We start from the raw sequence: 17,679 nt of genomic DNA on the forward strand, positions 1-17,679 counted from the left end.
TTGACTGAGAAAGAGTCGAGTCTTAGGATAGCGGACCTCATCCACCATAATTCATGAAACCTTGGAAAAATCTTGGCATCCTTACCGGAGTTCATCTCCGCATGTATTTTGGCACTCCCAATCCCCTCACCCCCGCCTAGTAAAGATAAGAGCTGCTCCATTTTTATTGTCAACGACAAGTTTTCCATTTCTCAAGCTTACATGACCCTAGTCCAACACAGATCCTCAAAGTAAGATGGGGAATCAATGTGAAAACTAGATACTAGCCCGAAACTTAAGATGTTTATATGGCTTGTTTGGTCAGATAGATGGCCCATGATTTCCCTGCTTTACAAACGAAAAATTATCCCCTCACCCATTTTTCCTTGTTGCAACAGTGGGGAAGAGAGTACCATACATGTTATACGAGATTGCATCAAGGCTGAAATGATGTGGAATTTGGTAATCCGCCGACTACCCTTTGGGATTTTAATAAGGCACGGGACTGGGTTAGAGAAAGCATTGCGATAGATCAGGATGAGCATGAGGGGGTAAGGTGGTTGATCTTGATCCCGTTTGTTTGCTTTGAAATATGGAAAGCTCGATATCGATTTATCTTTGATGCAACAAAGTTCCCTCCACCTCAAGTAACACTTAAAAAATGCAAGCATCCTTGCAAAAGAACTTAGTGTCCAACAATAAAAAAATAACTAAAACTCTTGTCCCGAAAGCCCATCATGAACCATGTTTCCAAGGAATTGGGTCCATGTGAATGGCGATGCCTCGTATGTGAATATTGAAACTAAGATAAGCATACATTGCGGGTGTTATTCGTTATAGTCAAGGGTATTGGTGTAAAGGTTTTATTTTTTGTCTTATGCCACTAACCCCCTTTATTCAGAGCTCTTAGCTATTCGATAGGGATTACATGTAGCGAGTGAAGCCAACTTCACAGATATTGTTCTACACTCGTACTGCAAGAAGGCCGTGGATATAATCACTGCGGACACAAAGGATTATGATGAGTTTTATAGTAATTTTATTATTGATTGTAGGAAGCTACGACACTATTTCCAAAAGACGAAGGTCGTATTCGCTAGAAGAAAGGACAATCAAGTTGCGGATTTGTAGAAGGCTCTTTATCATGACTGCTTAATTCAAAACTACCGTTTGTTCACCACAAAATGCAAATGTTTTTTGATGTGTTGTACCTATGTCCATACACAAGAGACTACATTTTGCATCTTATTACTCTTACTTATATATGGTACACGTTTAGCCTTCCAACCTTACATAAAAGTAGTAACTCATGCTAAACATAATAATGATATAGAAACTAGACACACAACCTAGTTACAAAACAAGGGAAGCAACCAAATTTGACATGTTACAAACATTCAAGATAAAAAAAAAAACTAATCATAAGCAGAAAAATCTTGAAACATAAAAGTGCTTCTTAGTCAAATTCTGGAGTAGGATCCTCCTCTGGATGACCAAAAACCCATTCCCCTGCCTCATTCAATGTCATGCCTTTGTTTTTCTCAATCCACCAAGATGGAGGCACCAAATACTCTTCCTTGAGGAAGTCACATGATTTATTCACTATCGCTATACTTCGTTTAATTACGAGCTTAAACTCCTCCTTTACTCCATGCCACCCATTCACTATGTGTAATATAGCCTGTAAGTTATGCCAGTCACTAGGATTTTTAGAGTCTTTGAGGAAGTTCGATTTCCTTGTATCAATCTCAAGTTCAGTACCTATATTTACGTACCCCAAGAGTTTAAACGGATATAGAGGAATCAAATCGATCACATTCCTAACATGGAGGACCTTTAGATTAGGGTACGAATCAAATCTTGTCTTGAAACTCTTGTTGCCAACTTTCGGACATCCGAAAACAATTGCTGAAACTGGAATTTCTGTTGTAAGATTCTCAGCAACATCGAAAGCACTTACGACTGATAATGTTGCTCCTAGGCTGTGTCCTGCAAATGTGATGCTAAGGTCTTCACCTTTATACTGATCTATAAGCTGTTTGAGCTTAGTCAAAAGTTGTGTTCTTGCACTGAGTTTTGTAAATGGAGATTTTGGATCTTCAGATGTGTATATTGTTAGCCAACCTGCCATTACTTTAGGATCCTCGTTCTCGCCTTCATCATCACCGTCTATTTCAGGTAAGATCAGAAATAATAACTAATTAATCAGATAGAAATTTAACTATGACAAATTATGAAAAATATATTACATAGATATTGTCAGATCGTGATCAAACTTTTATGGATTATGGTCGTACCAAATAACATTTTACCTCATTTGGCTTAACTAATAACTATGATGTATTTTCTCCAGCTTTTTAGTTAGACAAAGGATCTTCAAACAATTTTTTCATAAATTAACTATTCTAACTATGATATCGGCAATACTGTTTATATTAAAACATTGACCTGAACTATTTGACTAATATATATGTTCATTATAAGACGTTAAATTTATCTCAGTATTATCACTTTTTTATAATGTTTCCTAATTAATTAGTGTATATGTTCATTAGTTTTTGACTCTCAGCTAGTCTGCCCCATACCTGGTTTTTTGGAATCGTATGGTTGACAACAAGTCAGGATCCATGAAGGAAAAAAATTTCCTGCCAGTAGGATGATCGAAGGATAAAACTTCATAACGATTAACGACATTATTTAAGAGGACGTATAGAGTAACTTGTACCTTAACTACGTACTAAAGGCTAAAACTACCTGTCCCATTATCAGTTGTTGCTTTCATTGGAGCAACGGATTCGGTTGATTGGTCATCTGCAATTCCATTTAACAATGTTATTAAGACATACTAACTCCATTTCCAATTATATATATATAACATTTGAAATTTTTACACTATTCAAATACTAATTAACTTAAACAACATTTTAGTGCTAATATATTAATGCTATTCTTCTTGTCATTGTCCCTCCAATTCTTTTTTATTTATTCACTTTACTTTGGAAAAAAATCAAGGAGGAAGACAGGAAGTCGATAAGTTAAGAGAGATAAGATGAAAAAGTGAAAGAGACATGTTTTCAAAAGAAAAAAAAAACAGCTCTTTTGTAGATTAAAAAGCAATAGATCAACAAGAAAAATGTCTAGATTAAAAAGAAACAGATGGAGTATATAATAAGTTTTTTTATTAGTCTCAAAATTCATTTTCAGAATGACAATTTTTATAAGTTCTACGAATTAAAGAATAAAGATAATATGATCAGTCAAAGTAGTGCATACACAAGTGTGGAAGTCAACATGATACATGTATTAAAAACACGAAAAGTATATAGTGTTTCATCTATCCCATTTGTATGATTAATCTCAGCATATAAGTTCTTTTTTATCATTTTTTTCCTAATAGAAAACTAAGAGAAAATTACTTCATTAAATTAAAGCGAGCACAATCAACAACAACAGAGTTTAATAGGTTTTCGAGTTGATTTCATTTAGTTTTTCGAGTTTTCGAGTTGATTCGAGCAATGCCCTGCTTGCGATCGATCCACTCAATCAGCACCCCTTATCATAAATGCCACAATACATTTGTTTCAATTGGACAGTGTTTGAGCGTAAACATTATTTGTTAATTTTCAGATTATATGAAAATGGGCCTGGGTAACCTAATAAGGAGGAGGATAGTTTAGCCCACTTACAAGTTAGGAGGTTTCATCCTAAAACCAATTAGTGATAGGAGGAGTAACTCCTAATCTTATAAAGTGGTTTATTCTCTCCTCTTTCTCCAATGTGGGACACTTACAAGTGGACTTTCAATGGATTTTAACACACCCCCTCACTTGTGAGTGTCCTTAAAAATTTAGAGCTAACCGGAAAGGTCAGAGCAATAATCCTCTTAGGGGATGGACATCCTATCAAGGTAAATCCTTATCCAGTAGCGATCAAATACCCCAGTTTGGACGAGACCCGCAACCCGGGCTCTGATACCATGTCAAAGGATCAAATCAATCAAAAGCTTAAGCTGATGGTTGAGGCCCCAAGAATAGATCTATACTCTATCACGCCCCTCACGCAAGAGCCCTTTGGGATTGAAGTGTGGATGTAGCACATGCCTCCCTCATACCTGGCGCTAAATATTCCACTCAAAAATGAGGGGATGGATAAGATTTGAACTGGTAACCTTTATGTCGTATTGGCTCCGATACCACCTAGAAAGGTCATAGCCTAGGAAACATTAATTATTTTTTCTCTCTCTTCTTCCTTTGGATTGCCGCTTGTCGCCCACCGCCATGGACGCCGCCACAGTCGCTACTGCCACCTCTTCCACTGCCTCGTCCTCCTCGACGTTTCTTGGCTGTTCGCCTCTTTTTTCGGCCACTGCGCCACTCGGGGTTAACATCGTCGGCTAGTCCAGCCCCGCTGACCATCCGCGGTTCTCCTTCGCAACCCTACGAACTCAATGGCCATCATCGTTCCTCAATTCCGAACCTGGCGTTCGCGCTTCCTCAGTTGTCTGCCCCTAATCTCATGAATTTGGTAACCATTACTCTATCTTCTCCTGAAAATTATCTCCTACGGAAAACTCAAATTACTTGAGAGTAGATTCCGTATAATCCTTGGTCAAATATAGAGTCATAATATTGTTGTGGGGTAAAAGCAATCAGTCTTGGAAGATCATCTTTGAGACCCTTGTTCTCCGTAACGTTTTATCATTGAATTGGGAGATCTTTAGGGAAAGGCAAGATGGATAAAAGAGAATAAAGATGGGATGCCGCATGAAGGTGGTTGTTGTTGTGATTGGAGGAAGGATAGAAGAGGTAAAGGAGTATGATTTTAGGCATAGAAATTATGTAGGTTAATGAGAAGAGATGGATATATCCGTATATGTGATGAAAGCCGAGTTATTGGTAGAGTAGGTTGAAGAAATTGAGTTTATTGTATGATTTATAAACTTAAAAAATTGTTTTATCTCACTATAATAGAAATACTAGATTTTAAAACTATGCCGATTTTATGGGAATTTTTTTTGGGTTTATAAATTTAATATAAGATTCTATAATAAGTCCCTTGTAATCATTATGTAAATATTTAATGAAATATTGAAGATATAAAATTAGTGACATTCTAACTTACCTAAAACTGATATTGACTATTCATTATTTTTGTTAAAATGTTATGGCCCTTAGAATAAAGTAACTAGAATTGATGTTGTTGGCCATTTAGAGTTTTTTCCCATTTTTCATATATGCAATTGCCACCCATTAATTAAAGCTTTTATAAAACTATATAGTGATTTTGAGTAGATCATGCACATTTCAAATGAGGGAGGATTTTATTTTTAATTAGTTTATATGTTGTCTTATTCGGTAGTTAATACTGAGTTTCGTACAATTTTCATTTATACTATTTTTCATTGTCTTTGCATATTATGATGGATATGTCACTTATGTGATGCATGTCAATTAGGTAGAGGAGTGCATGTGGTGAAGAAAGCACAATAAAACTAAGAAAGATAAAAGTGAAAAACTTTATTTCCTCTGTTCATTTACTTTCTTTGTCATTACTATTGTACTATAAAAAATGTTTTTCTTTGACGATACTTTGTAAACGATGTTTATACAAACTACTACTAGGTGTAATTACGCAATTAATTTAATTTCAATAATTATTTTTACATACATAGTATGCAATAAGAATGAAGATTATCATATACAATCTTGTTAGATTCGTTTCATTATATAATTTTAAGTTATTAATCTCTTATAATATTTATTAGTCCATAATTGAAGATAATAACGATAAAGTGGACGTCTTGAAGACGGTATTAAAAGAACAAAAAGGTAAACTTGAATCTCTTACCAAGAGGTCCTCTTGTTGGTGACGCAGCAGAGGTTTAGCAGACAGAAGTTGAGCTCCAAGCACATCAACCACTCATAATCTCTAATAGTTCCTCTCCAGGCTACATAAATCTCTCTCCTCCAATCTCCTTACTCATTTGATCATTCGAAACTGCAATATAACCAATCCAGTTAGACTCCTTATCCCACTTCTCACGTGACTAGACTTGAGCAGAAATGCCTCAGGAACACTAACACGTGCGGTGGCGTACAAGAACCCTACGACGTCATACTTGTCTGAGCCACCAGGAAAGGCAGTTTTCTCTAGAAGATCGACTTTAGCGTATCGACTAGCACCGCAGTAGGCGGACGCTTGATCATTGATGAATGTGTCGTATGTGACTTGGCAGAAGTCACCGCAGCGGAGGATGAGACGACGGAGATCGTCGTTAAGTGGGTCCAGCAGACCTTCCCATTGTGGGACCCGAGGAGCTCTTTCCATGTAGGTCCATCCTGTGAGAGTCCTGGCTCTTCTAGCTCTGTTTCTGTTGCCATGGTAGTATGGTAGTGGGGGACTTTGGGTTTGGAGAAGGGGATCAGTTTTGGGTGATGGAGGTTGTTTTTTTTTGGGTTTGGATGAGAAAATGTGGGGGGAATTGGTTTAATGATGCTTGTGTGTCGGTAGTTGGATGATTTATTTGTTTTTTTGTGTATGATTTGTTTCCATTTAGATGTGGACATTAATTTATTTTTATTTTTTGAAAGGAGGTGTGGTTATCCCTAGTTTTGGTGGACATGTAGCTATGGAGATATGGGAGGGCGGGGATAGAATTCTCCTAATATGTTAGACGCGAGAGAGGATTTGTGCACGTTTGAGGACGTGGGTTAGGTCGTTGCCTCCATCGATACAGGATCGTCTTTGTAGTATGCCTCTGTACTATAAATCCTTTACTACGTTCACGTACATTGATGCGCCCTTAATTTTAGCATTTGTCGAGCGGTGGCAGCCTACTATGAGTTCTTTTCACCTACCGTTTGGGGAGATGATGATCATGATGCATGATGTGTGGCATATATTGCATATTCCAGTTGAGGGGTGCACGGTCCATGACACCACTTCGAGTGGTGCTCTTAGGGGTTTGGTTGCAGACTTGATCGATAGGACAGTTCAAGAGCTCGGGAGTCCATTTTGGGAAAATGGTGTTGTTGCGGCACAAGGGGTTGCTGATATTCTATCAAATGCGGAGACACAGCTCCATTGGAGAAATAGCTGACATGTATATTGATAAGAGGTTTTTATGTGTCGTTAAGACACCAAAAATTGCTTTTCAAACAATATTTAAAAACCTAACAAGCAATTACTAAGAACATAGTAAGGGCAAAAGGGTCGATCCGCAAGGAAAACGGGATCAATCAAAGTCTATCAAGTCTAGACTACCTAATTGAAAGGTATTGGGGGTTTGAAAAGATTTGGTAACAACATGACTAGCTAATAACAAGAACTAACAAATAACACGGGTTAAAACAACAGATATGAAGACACTAGATTAGGGTTACTAGTATGAATAAGAATGACAATGATCGTTAATGCGATTGTAGGCAACGGAGACGATTATGCAAGGTTAAGTTTTCCTCTAAAATACTCGAGTCCTCTCTCGAATGGCCCTCAAGAATAATCACTTAATCAATCAACTAAATCCTCTCTCCAATGGTCTTTAGTCAATTGATTAAGAGATTCGATAAATTTGGAAAAATCCTAATGAAGGATCCGCGGATTTCTACCCAATATCTTGGCCTAAAAATCAAGTTGATTCTTGGGGATGATAAAAGAGTTCAAAATTCAATTTGAGAACATTTGAATCCAAAATACCAAAGCATAAATGTGATCAGTATCTATCCTAAGGTCTCAAAATACCAAGATCAATGCATAAACTTCTTTAAAACTTCACAATCACATCAACAAGACATTTAAACCCTAATACATACTTTCACCCTAACCCTATATAAGAAACTACTCACTTATCATGGATTCTAAGCAATTAAACATAAAATCTATGACTAATCTAAGGCTAAACATGATTAAGAGATGATTAATCTAAAAGAAATAACAATTATAAGAATATAAGAATGGATAACTAATAATAACGAAAAACAAGAACAACCACAAAAAGATGAAATAAAAACTGAAACTTCAAATTAAATTAGATGAAAATACCTTTAATGTTGTAGGAATCACAAACTATGATCAATGAATCTCAAATTTAGACAAAACTAAAGTGTTTTTTTTTTTCTGTATAGTATAAACCCTAGAATCACTATCTATCAACTATAATAATAAAGCATACGTTTTTTCTGAAAACAACACTATCGTCTTTTGATTGCCTCATAATTTTTCTTTTACGGTTTCTATCGGTGCTGGCGCACCAAAATCAGGTGTAGGCGCACCAAGAGGAGGTGCGGGTGCACCAAACCCTCGTGGTTCGTCGTCAAATGGTGTCGGCGCACCAAACTTTCTTTCTAGTCGGACAGTTCAACTTAAACGAGCGTAACTTTTCTTTTTACAAATCAAGATTATGACCAGTCATTGGAAAGATATAGAAACGACCTTTTACCTCCAACTAGAATTACCTTCATCCTATGTGTAGTTGAAAAGTTGTGTCCGTTTGAAGTTCCTCATACAAGATTTTGTGGCACTATGTGCTCCTTTGTGCGAGCGGACAGGGGCTTGGTGCAATACCATTTATCAACGTGTGCTCTATTTTCATTGCTTCATTTTGCCAAATCTACAACTCATATCCATCTTAAGTAGTTCCACCTATATTCAGAATATAAAACAGGTGAAAGCAATTGTACTAGAAATTGCGTCAAAAATGACCGAAGATCTAGTAAAATATCACTATGATCAAGTGCATGAAATAGAAGGGGAAATGGAGAAGAAAGAGTGAATAAAGGAGAGAAAGAGGATCAAAATGAGCTAAAAGGAGTCCGTAAAGTGCGTCAAAAACGCACTTATCAATTATATGGTTGATTCTTAGGTACTGTTTATTCATAGATAAGAATGGATAGAGGTTGAGACCCTTTGACATTGTTGAGGCCAAGTCTCCAGATATCGTTCACACTTTCTCCTAGGGTCGGCTAAACTTGCGTACTTGTATTGTCAGTTGGGTGGGGTTAGTCGGACCTCCACAATCGGGATCAGCGACTGTTTGACTTTACTCCATGCATGGATTTTTAGTATTTTCCATGCTTTAGGCCACGCGCACATCATATTAGTGGTGGGAAGCTCCACGAGCGCAAAGTTGGATTGTTACCCACGAAGAGGTCTCATGACCGTCTTTGTTCTATCAGGAGACAGCTAGACACACGGACACCAGAGGATGTAAGTTATTATTTATGTACTATTATTAGGAATTTTTTCTATACTTGCATTTCATTAGATGAAATTGCTTATTTGTAAAAATGCAAGTGGATTGTTTGCCTTATGGTCATGATTTTCATCCAACACCATACAGAGAACATTATACAGGGCACCATTCGATACCGGTGAGTTATCGACCCTATATGGCTGATCGATGTTTGCAACATTAGGTCGTATGCAGACTGTAACTGTTCCTATTATTGCTCCAGAGTTTGCATCTAGGCCTAGCAAGGGAAAGTATATTGTGAAATCTTCTGCTTTCCATTGTAAGTCGGATGGTTCTGGTTTGCGACTGGTAATATACTAATTATATTAATATTTTGTTTTATTATTGTTATTAAACAATTGTTATTTTGTTTACAACATGTAATTGCGTAAACATTGAGATGTTTGACAAGGTACATAAATGTCGGCTTGCGCCACTAACTACTTGTCTTGGTATGAGTGACATTCACATCCAGATCTACGACGACCAAGAAGGTAAATATATTTTAATGGTTTCGAAATTTGGATCAATTTACCAAATTAAATATATTGACGACCCACTATTTTATTGTGCGATAGTGGATGAATAGGCGGGTAAATGCAACTCGTCCATTCATGCAACATTAGGACGAATATGAATGGGATGATGGAAAAGTTGCATGTGGTTAATACCCCGAATTTTCAGAAGTTATTTTATTATTTAGTAAGGTTTAATATTATTTCTCTTTAAAATTATTTTATGATAATGCGATTTTATTTGATAACTATGTTTTAAAATAATGATTTCATTTAGTTTTGATTTATTTAACAAGTTTAAAATAAATCATTTACTTGTTTTATTATTCATTTCATTGTTTCTAAATAAATTAAACTCTTTAAATTTGGTTATGGATATCTTTGTACATGTGTCCATCCTTTTTTAGCAATCCAAAGCCCAAATACCAAGTCCATAGTCCATATGCCTTTTAGCCAAAAAGAAAAAGGAAATAAATAAAATAAAGAAAAAAAGGTGGAAACAGTTTCACCATCTTCTTCCCCTCCCTCCTTCTTTGTCTGATTCACACAACAGCTCAGAGGAGCCAAATTGTCAACAATTCACAGCTTGTCAGTAAAGAATTGAATTTCAGTCTACAAATATCATATTTCAGGGGTAAATTTTCAAAGGCTAAACACCATAGCCTTCACACCTCACTTCCACCATTAATGGAACTTGACCAAAGCTCCAAATTTCTGACCAAACTCTCCTGTAAATACTGAACTTTACTCACCCAATTACTCAAACAAACAATCTCAAAAGGTTTGCTTCAATTCATTTCTTTCTTCCTTTATTTCTGATTTTTATTTTGAAAATTAAAAATGAAATTTCAACCCACCATAAACAAATTCATCTGCTTCTCTTCATCACCGCATGAACCACTAATCGAACGACTTAATTCCGGCCTCCAACCGCCACCGCAAAACCCATTCCGCAGCCTGCAACCCGCGATAAACACATGCCTTCCCCCCCCCCCCTTCGCGACGCCTCTACAGCCCCTCTCTGCTGTTGCGACCCGCGCCAGCCACCTCGAACCCATCCCTTTTTCGTGGCGCCTGAGCTTCGCCGGCGAACCACCGAAAAACCCGCACCACCCTTCCTCCTTCGCCCCCTACTTCGACCTCCTCTATTGTTCCTCCCTTCTTTCGTTCTTCTTGTTTTGTTTCTCAGACGGAGAAACTGATTTCTTAAAAACTTCCTTCCTCCTTTTCTTTTAATTTATTGTGTTTTAAAATATGTTTTATAACCTTCCAAAAAAAATTAGCCTACTTTATTAAGTAAGTATATTTTAGTTTAAATTAATCTTTTATAATATGAAAATGTTTCTTGACTTTCTAAAATAAAATAAGGAGTATAATAAAGTTAGTTCTATGTTAAATAATTGTTTAAGTTAATAAAATAAATTGAAGTAATCTTTGATTACTTAAAATGATTTCATAAATGATACACTTTGATTTATAAACTCTCTTAAAGATCATTAAGAATTTCTTTAAAGTTATTTGGATTATTTAAATCGCTTATTTTATATAATATATAAAAAGGGGTTATTAGAAACTAATTTAGATCTCGTTAACATCTATTGTAGACTCCGATTGCGTAGACGAGGAATATCAAGAGTGCTAATACGTTCGCGAACTTAACTTTCGGGCACGCGTCACGATGTAATCTCCTATGTCCATCTAAACATAGATCCGTCAGTGTAAAACGAATTGATTACGTGATTATTATGTGCTTATAAAATTTATAAGTATGGACTATAATTATGGATTATCGACCTAATGCGAATTATGAATACGAATGACAAAATGGACAATGATTATGGATTTCGATTATGAATCATGACTATGGACGATGTACGATATGACAAAGATGCTTATTATACCGTTAATAAAAATCGGTTAATGTCATTTAATAATATTATGATTATTATTATCATATTAATATGATCATTATTATTATTATTATTATTATTATTATTATTATTATTATTATTATTATTATTATTATTATTATTATTATGATGATTACTATTGTTATTATAATTACTATGATTATCATGAATATTATTATTATTATTAATATTGAGACATTATGAAAGTTGAAATCGGTAAGAACTTGTGATAATGAAATGATTATGAATCTGAAGTGATAAATGGACTCAAGTGATGGTTGTGAATATGAAATGAGTTATTGAAATTGCTATGAATGGATTGAGATTATGATGGATTGAATATGTTCACACTGGATTGAACAAGATGACGTAAATGTGTATGTGATTTATGTGATGACTTGATTAAAAGATGTTAATCACGTAAAGTGAAACATCAGAGGAAATGATGAACGGGTTGCCCTGTATGATGGTTCAGCGGCCCCTACAGGTTCTCTATTACTATGCTGATTATTCTTTAGTGTCTTTCTTCTATCTTGTTGTGATCCAAGTAGAAGGGGTGTGCACACTAGGACTCTGTATTATGGCCATTATTTATCCGATCCGTAGGTGGTACAGGGGATTGACCCTGGCCTACAATGTTAAAGTGGTTACAAGGGATTGACCCTGGCTTCCTAGCGTTCTCTTTCCTCTCCTTGAATAACAGATTAATTGAATTAATGATATATATTTAGTGTATATATATGTTAATGTGCTATGACTTCCAAAATTATTAATCTACTATTTTACAAAGTATTTACAACTTAAGTATTTTACGGAATGGAGTCATTTTTCTGATTTTGGGAGCTTGCTCTCTTGTCTCTTTTCAATGTATTTGTCAGGTGGTGATCGATCGGGGGAACAAAAGGGAGATCATTTAGAGTTATCATCCACTTAGCATATGATTAGCTTCCGTTGGAACTTAAACTCTTAAGTAATGTTTAATAAACGATTTACTTGATTGTAAGGTTTAATGAATTTGAGTTTAGTATACTTTAATTTAGCCTTGCATTTATTTCCAAGGAGATAAGTGCGCGGTAACGCCACGCGTCGGGTCGAACCCTCGTGGATTTTATTTCCACCCAAAACCCGAGTTTTATCAAATGAAGAAGGGTTGGGGTCGGCGGGGGTGTTACAGTGGGAATGTTGACACTAGTAGAAAAAAGCCTACTTGCTGCGGTTAAAAAGTGCCATATTGCTGCGGAATAGGGCGCGCAGCAATTGAGGGCGCAGCAATAGGTATTAATAATATTGCTGCGGTTTTAAACCGCAGCAATATACCAATATTGCTGCGGTTTTTTAGGCCAAACCGCAGCAATATTTTCATTTTTATCAGGAAAAATTCAGTATATTGCTGCGTTTTTAGCCAAAACCGCAGCAATATGACCTGGTACAGACAAAAAAAAAATTTTTTTTTTTTTGTCATTTCGCAAATGAATTTGAAAAATTAAAACCATGCAACTAACATATCCACTATCCACCATATTTGAAGACAAACTAAAGATAAAATCACATAAATCTTATTAATATATTAACATAAAAAACTAATTACAACTTAATGATTAATTACAAAAATTATAATAAAAACAAAATATATTAAAAAATAAAGAAACAGATCTAAAGAAGAACATAATATAAAAAAAATCCTAAAATAAAAAAATTTATGAACAGATCTCACCAAACGAACAAAAAAAAGGAAAACAAAGAATTTACTACCAGATCTACAAACAAAAACTATATTAAAAATAAAGAAAAATCATAAAATAAAATAATCTACAAACATACAGATCTGAAAAAAAAAAAAAATCCTAAAAGCTATCTCAACAGCGACTCAGCGAGTACAGATCTGAAAAAAAGAAAAAAAATAAAAAAATCCTAAACCGATCTCAACAGCGATGGAGCGACGAATCCGGCTTGCTCCGCACAGACTACACAAACAGCGACGACGGAGCGCGACAAGCGAAGATCGTGAGATGGAGAACGATGAACAACAGAGAGTGAAGAGTTCGCGAAGAACGTTCTTGATGAGAGCGAAGATCTCAACAGCGATGGATCGTGAGATGGTGTTAACACTGAAAGCACCGAAGATGGCGAAGAACAACGAACGAGCCGGCGGTCTTGATGAAGACGACGCTCCAGCCGGCGAAAAGTGGGCGAAGATCCGGCGGTTTTTGAGAGGATGATGAGGAGGAGTGAGAGAGGAAAGAGGCGTGAGATGTAAAGGGTGAGAGGAAGAGAAGGAGTGAGAGGAAGAGAAGGAGTGAGAGAGGCGTGGAGTGTGAGAAGGGTGAGAGAGGCGTGGAGTGAGAGAAGGGGTGAGAGGAATAAAACCCTAAGCGAGCTTTGTCACTCTTTTATATATTTTTTTTATAATATTGCTGCGGTTTTCTTAAAAAACCGCAGCAATATATTAAAATATAATTTTTTAATTTTATTTTAATATATTGCTGCGGTTTTTGTCAAAAACCGCAGCAATATATTTGGTCAAATAGTCAATTTTTTTAGAAATTTTCTCGATGACACCATATTGCTGCGGTTTTAGGATGAAACCGCAGCAATATCTTTATTTTATATTTAACTTGTGAGTGTCCTTAAAAATTTAGAGCTAACCGGAAAGGTCAGAGCAATAATCCTCTTAGGGGATGGACATCCTATCAAGGTAAATCCTTATCCAGTAGCGATCAAATACCCCAGTTTGGACGAGACCCGCAACCCGGGCTCTGATACCATGTCAAAGGATCAAATCAATCAAAAGCTTAAGCTGATGGTTGAGGCCCCAAGAATAGATCTATACTCTATCACGCCCCTCACGCAAGAGCCCTTTGGGATTGAAGTGTGGATGTAGCACATGCCTCCCTCATACCTGGCGCTAAATATTCCACTCAAAAATGAGGGGATGGATAAGATTTGAACTGGTAACCTTTATGTCGTATTGGCTCCGATACCACCTAGAAAGGTCATAGCCTAGGAAACATTAATTATTTTTTCTCTCTCTTCTTCCTTTGGATTGCCGCTTGTCGCCCACCGCCATGGACGCCGCCACAGTCGCTACTGCCACCTCTTCCACTGCCTCGTCCTCCTCGACGTTTCTTGGCTGTTCGCCTCTTTTTTCGGCCACTGCGCCACTCGGGGTTAACATCGTCGGCTAGTCCAGCCCCACGCTGACCATCCCGGCGTTCTCCTTCGCAACCCTACGAACTCAATGGCCATCATCGGTTCCTCAATTCCGAACCTGGCGTTCGCGCTTCCTCAGTTGTCTGCCCCTAATCTCATGAATTTGGTAACCATTACTCTATCTTCTCCTGAAAATTATCTCCTACGGAAAACTCAAATTACTTGAGAGTAGATTCCGTATAATCCTTGGTCAAATATAGAGTCATAATATTGTTGTGGGGTAAAAGCAATCAGTCTTGGAAGATCATCTTTGAGACCCTTGTTCTCCGTAACGTTTTATCATTGAATTGGGAGATCTTTAGGGGAAAGGCAAGATGGATAAAAGAGAATAAAGATGGGATGCCGCATGAAGGTGGTTGTTGTTGTGATTGGAGGAAGGATAGAAGAGGTAAAGGAGTATGATTTTAGGCATAGAAATTATGTAGGTTAATGAGAGAGATGGGATATATCCGTATATGTGATGAAAGCCGAGTTATTGGTAGAGTAGGTTGAAGAAATTGAGTTTATTGTATGAGTATTATAAACTTAAAAAATTGTTTTATCTCACTATAATAGAAATACTAGATTTTAAAACTATGCCGATTTTATGGGAATTTTTTTTGGGTTTTATAAATTTAATATAAGATTCTATAATAAGTCCCTTGTAATCATTATGTAAATATTTAATGAAATATTGAAGATATAAAATTAGTGACATTCTAACTTACCTAAAACTGATATTGACTATTCATTATTTTTGTTAAAATGTTATGGCCCTTAGAATAAAGTAACTAGAATTGATGTTGTTGGCCATTTAGAGTTTTTTCCCATTTTTCATATATGCAATTGCCACCCATTAATTAAAGCTTTTATAAAACTATATAGTGATTTTGATAGATCATGCACATTTCAAATGAGGGAGGATTTTATTTTTAATTAGTTTATATGTTGTCTTATTCGGTAGTTAATACTGAGTTTCGTACAATTTTCATTTATACTATTTTTCATTGTCTTTGCATATTATGATGGATATGTCACTTATGTGATGCATGTCAATTAGGTAGAGGAGTGCATGTGGTGAAGAAAGCACAATAAAACTAAGAAAGATAAAAGTGAAAAACTTTATTTCCTCTGTTCATTTACTTTCTTTGTCATTACATTATTGTACTATAAAAAATGTTTTTCTTTGACGATACTTTGTAAACGATGTTTATACAAACTACTACTAGGTGTAATTACGCAATTAATTTAATTTCAATAATTATTTTTACATACATAGTATGCATATAAGAATAGAATTATCATATACAATCTTGTTAGATTCGTTTCATTATATAATTTTAAGTTATTAATCTCTTATAATATTTATTAGTCCATAATTGAAGATAATAACGATAAAGTGGACGTCTTGAAGACGGTATTAAAAGAACAAAAAGGTAAACTTGAATCTCTTACCAAGAGGTCCTTCTTGGTGACGCAGCAGAGGTTTAGCAGACAGAAGTTGAGCTCCAAGCACATCAACCCACTCATAATCTCTAATAGTTCCTCTCCAGGCTACATAAATCTCTCTCCTCCCAATCTCCTTACTCATTTGATCATTCGAAACTGCAATATAACCAATCCAGTTAGACTCCTTATCCCACTTCTCACGTGACCTAGACTTGAGCAGAAATGCCTCAGGAACACTAACACGTGCGGTGGCGTACAAGAACCCTACGACGTCATACTTGTCTGAGCCACCAGGAAAGGCAGTTTTCTCTAGAAGATCGACTTTAGCGTATCGACTAGCACCGCAGTAGGCGGACGCTTGATCATTGATGAATGTGTCGTATGTGACTTGGCAGAAGTCACCGCAGCGGAGGATGAGACGACGGAGATCGTCGTTAAGTGGGTCCAGCAGACCTTCCCAGTTGTGGGACCCGAGGAGCTCTTTCCATGTAGGTCCATCCTGTGAGAGTCCTGGCTCTTCTAGCTCTGTTTCTGTTGCCATGGTAGTATGGTAGTGGGGGACTTTGGGTTTGGAGAAGGGGATCAGTTTTGGGTGATGGAGGTTGTTTTTTTTTGGGTTTGGATGAGAAAATGTAGTGGGGGGAATTGGTTTAATGATGCTTGTGTGTCGGTAGTTGGATGATTTATTTTGTTTTTTTGTGTATGATTTGTTTCCATTTAGATGTGGACATTAATTTATTTTTATTTTTTTGAAAGGAGGTGTGGTTATCCCTAGTTTTGGTGGACATGTAGCTATGGAGATATGGGAGGGCGGGGATAGAATTCTCCTAATATGTTAGACGCGAGAGAGGATTTGTGCACGTTTGAGGACGTGGGTTAGGTCGTTGCCTCCATCGATACAGGATCGTCTTTGTAGTATGCCTCTGTACTATAAATCCTTTACTACGTTCACGTACATTGATGCGCCCTTAATTTTAGCATTTGTCGAGCGGTGGCAGCCTACTATGAGTTCTTTTCACCTACCGTTTGGGGAGATGATGATCATGATGCATGATGTGTGGCATATATTGCATATTCCAGTTGAGGGGTGCACGGTCCATGACACCACTTCGAGTGGTGCTCTTAGGGGTTTGGTTGCAGACTTGATCGATAGGACAGTTCAAGAGCTCGGGAGTCCATTTTGGGAAAATGGTGTTGTTGCGGCACAAGGGGTTGCTGATATTCTATCAAATGCGGAGACACAGCTCCATTGGAGAAATAGCTGACATGTATTATTGATAAGAGGTTTTTAGTGTGTCGTTAAGACACCAAAAATTGCTTTTCAAACAATATTTATAAAACCTAACAAGCAATTACTAAGAACATAGTAAGGGCAAAAGGGTCGATCCGCAAGGAAAACGGGATCAAT

General features: G+C 36.6%; 1 protein-coding gene and 1 pseudogene across 3 annotated transcripts; both read right to left on the minus strand.

The window, feature by feature from the left end:
• Nucleotides 1-1,199: 1,199 nt before the first annotated feature.
• On the minus strand, nt 1,200-17,378 carry LOC125493139 (phospholipase A1-IIdelta-like). 3 transcript variants are annotated; one of them, XM_057391721.1, is made up of 4 exons: nt 16,278-17,365; nt 2,734-2,790; nt 2,565-2,624; nt 1,200-2,148 (listed from the first exon to the last, which is right to left on the minus strand). In XM_057391721.1, exons 1-4 carry the CDS (start codon nt 16,810-16,812, stop codon nt 1,436-1,438), a joined length of 1,365 nt encoding a protein of 454 aa, XP_057247704.1. In that variant the 5' UTR covers nt 16,813-17,365; the 3' UTR covers nt 1,200-1,435. The 3 variants fall into 3 exon arrangements, with proteins under 3 accessions (XP_057247704.1, XP_057247705.1, XP_057247706.1); XM_057391722.1 differs by lacking the exon at nt 2,565-2,624 and having other exon boundaries at nt 16,278-17,378; XM_057391723.1 differs by lacking the exons at nt 2,565-2,624; nt 2,734-2,790 and having other exon boundaries at nt 16,278-17,370.
• Nucleotides 5,725-6,471, minus strand: LOC130589985 (phospholipase A1-IIdelta-like; annotated as a pseudogene).
• Nucleotides 17,379-17,679: the final 301 nt, after the last annotated feature.

The sequence above is a fragment of the Beta vulgaris genome, chromosome 9 (assembly GCF_026745355.1).
Source record: "Beta vulgaris subsp. vulgaris cultivar EL10 chromosome 9, EL10.2, whole genome shotgun sequence".
NCBI classification, from domain to species: domain Eukaryota; kingdom Viridiplantae; phylum Streptophyta; class Magnoliopsida; order Caryophyllales; family Amaranthaceae; genus Beta; species Beta vulgaris.

Excerpts from the sequence above, each read along its gene's own strand:
- LOC125493139 (XM_057391721.1), bottom strand. The coding sequence starts at position 16,812 with ATGGCAACAGAAACAGAGCTAGAAGAGCCAGGACTCTCACAGGATGGA. Across the intron at positions 2,791-16,277 it reads TCACCAAGAAGGACCTCTTG|ATGACCAATCAACCGAATCC; the intron begins GTAAGAGATTCA and ends ATGGAATTGCAG. Across the intron at positions 2,149-2,564 it reads ATACGATTCCAAAAAACCAG|ACGGTGATGATGAAGGCGAG; the intron begins GTATGGGGCAGA and ends TACCTGAAATAG.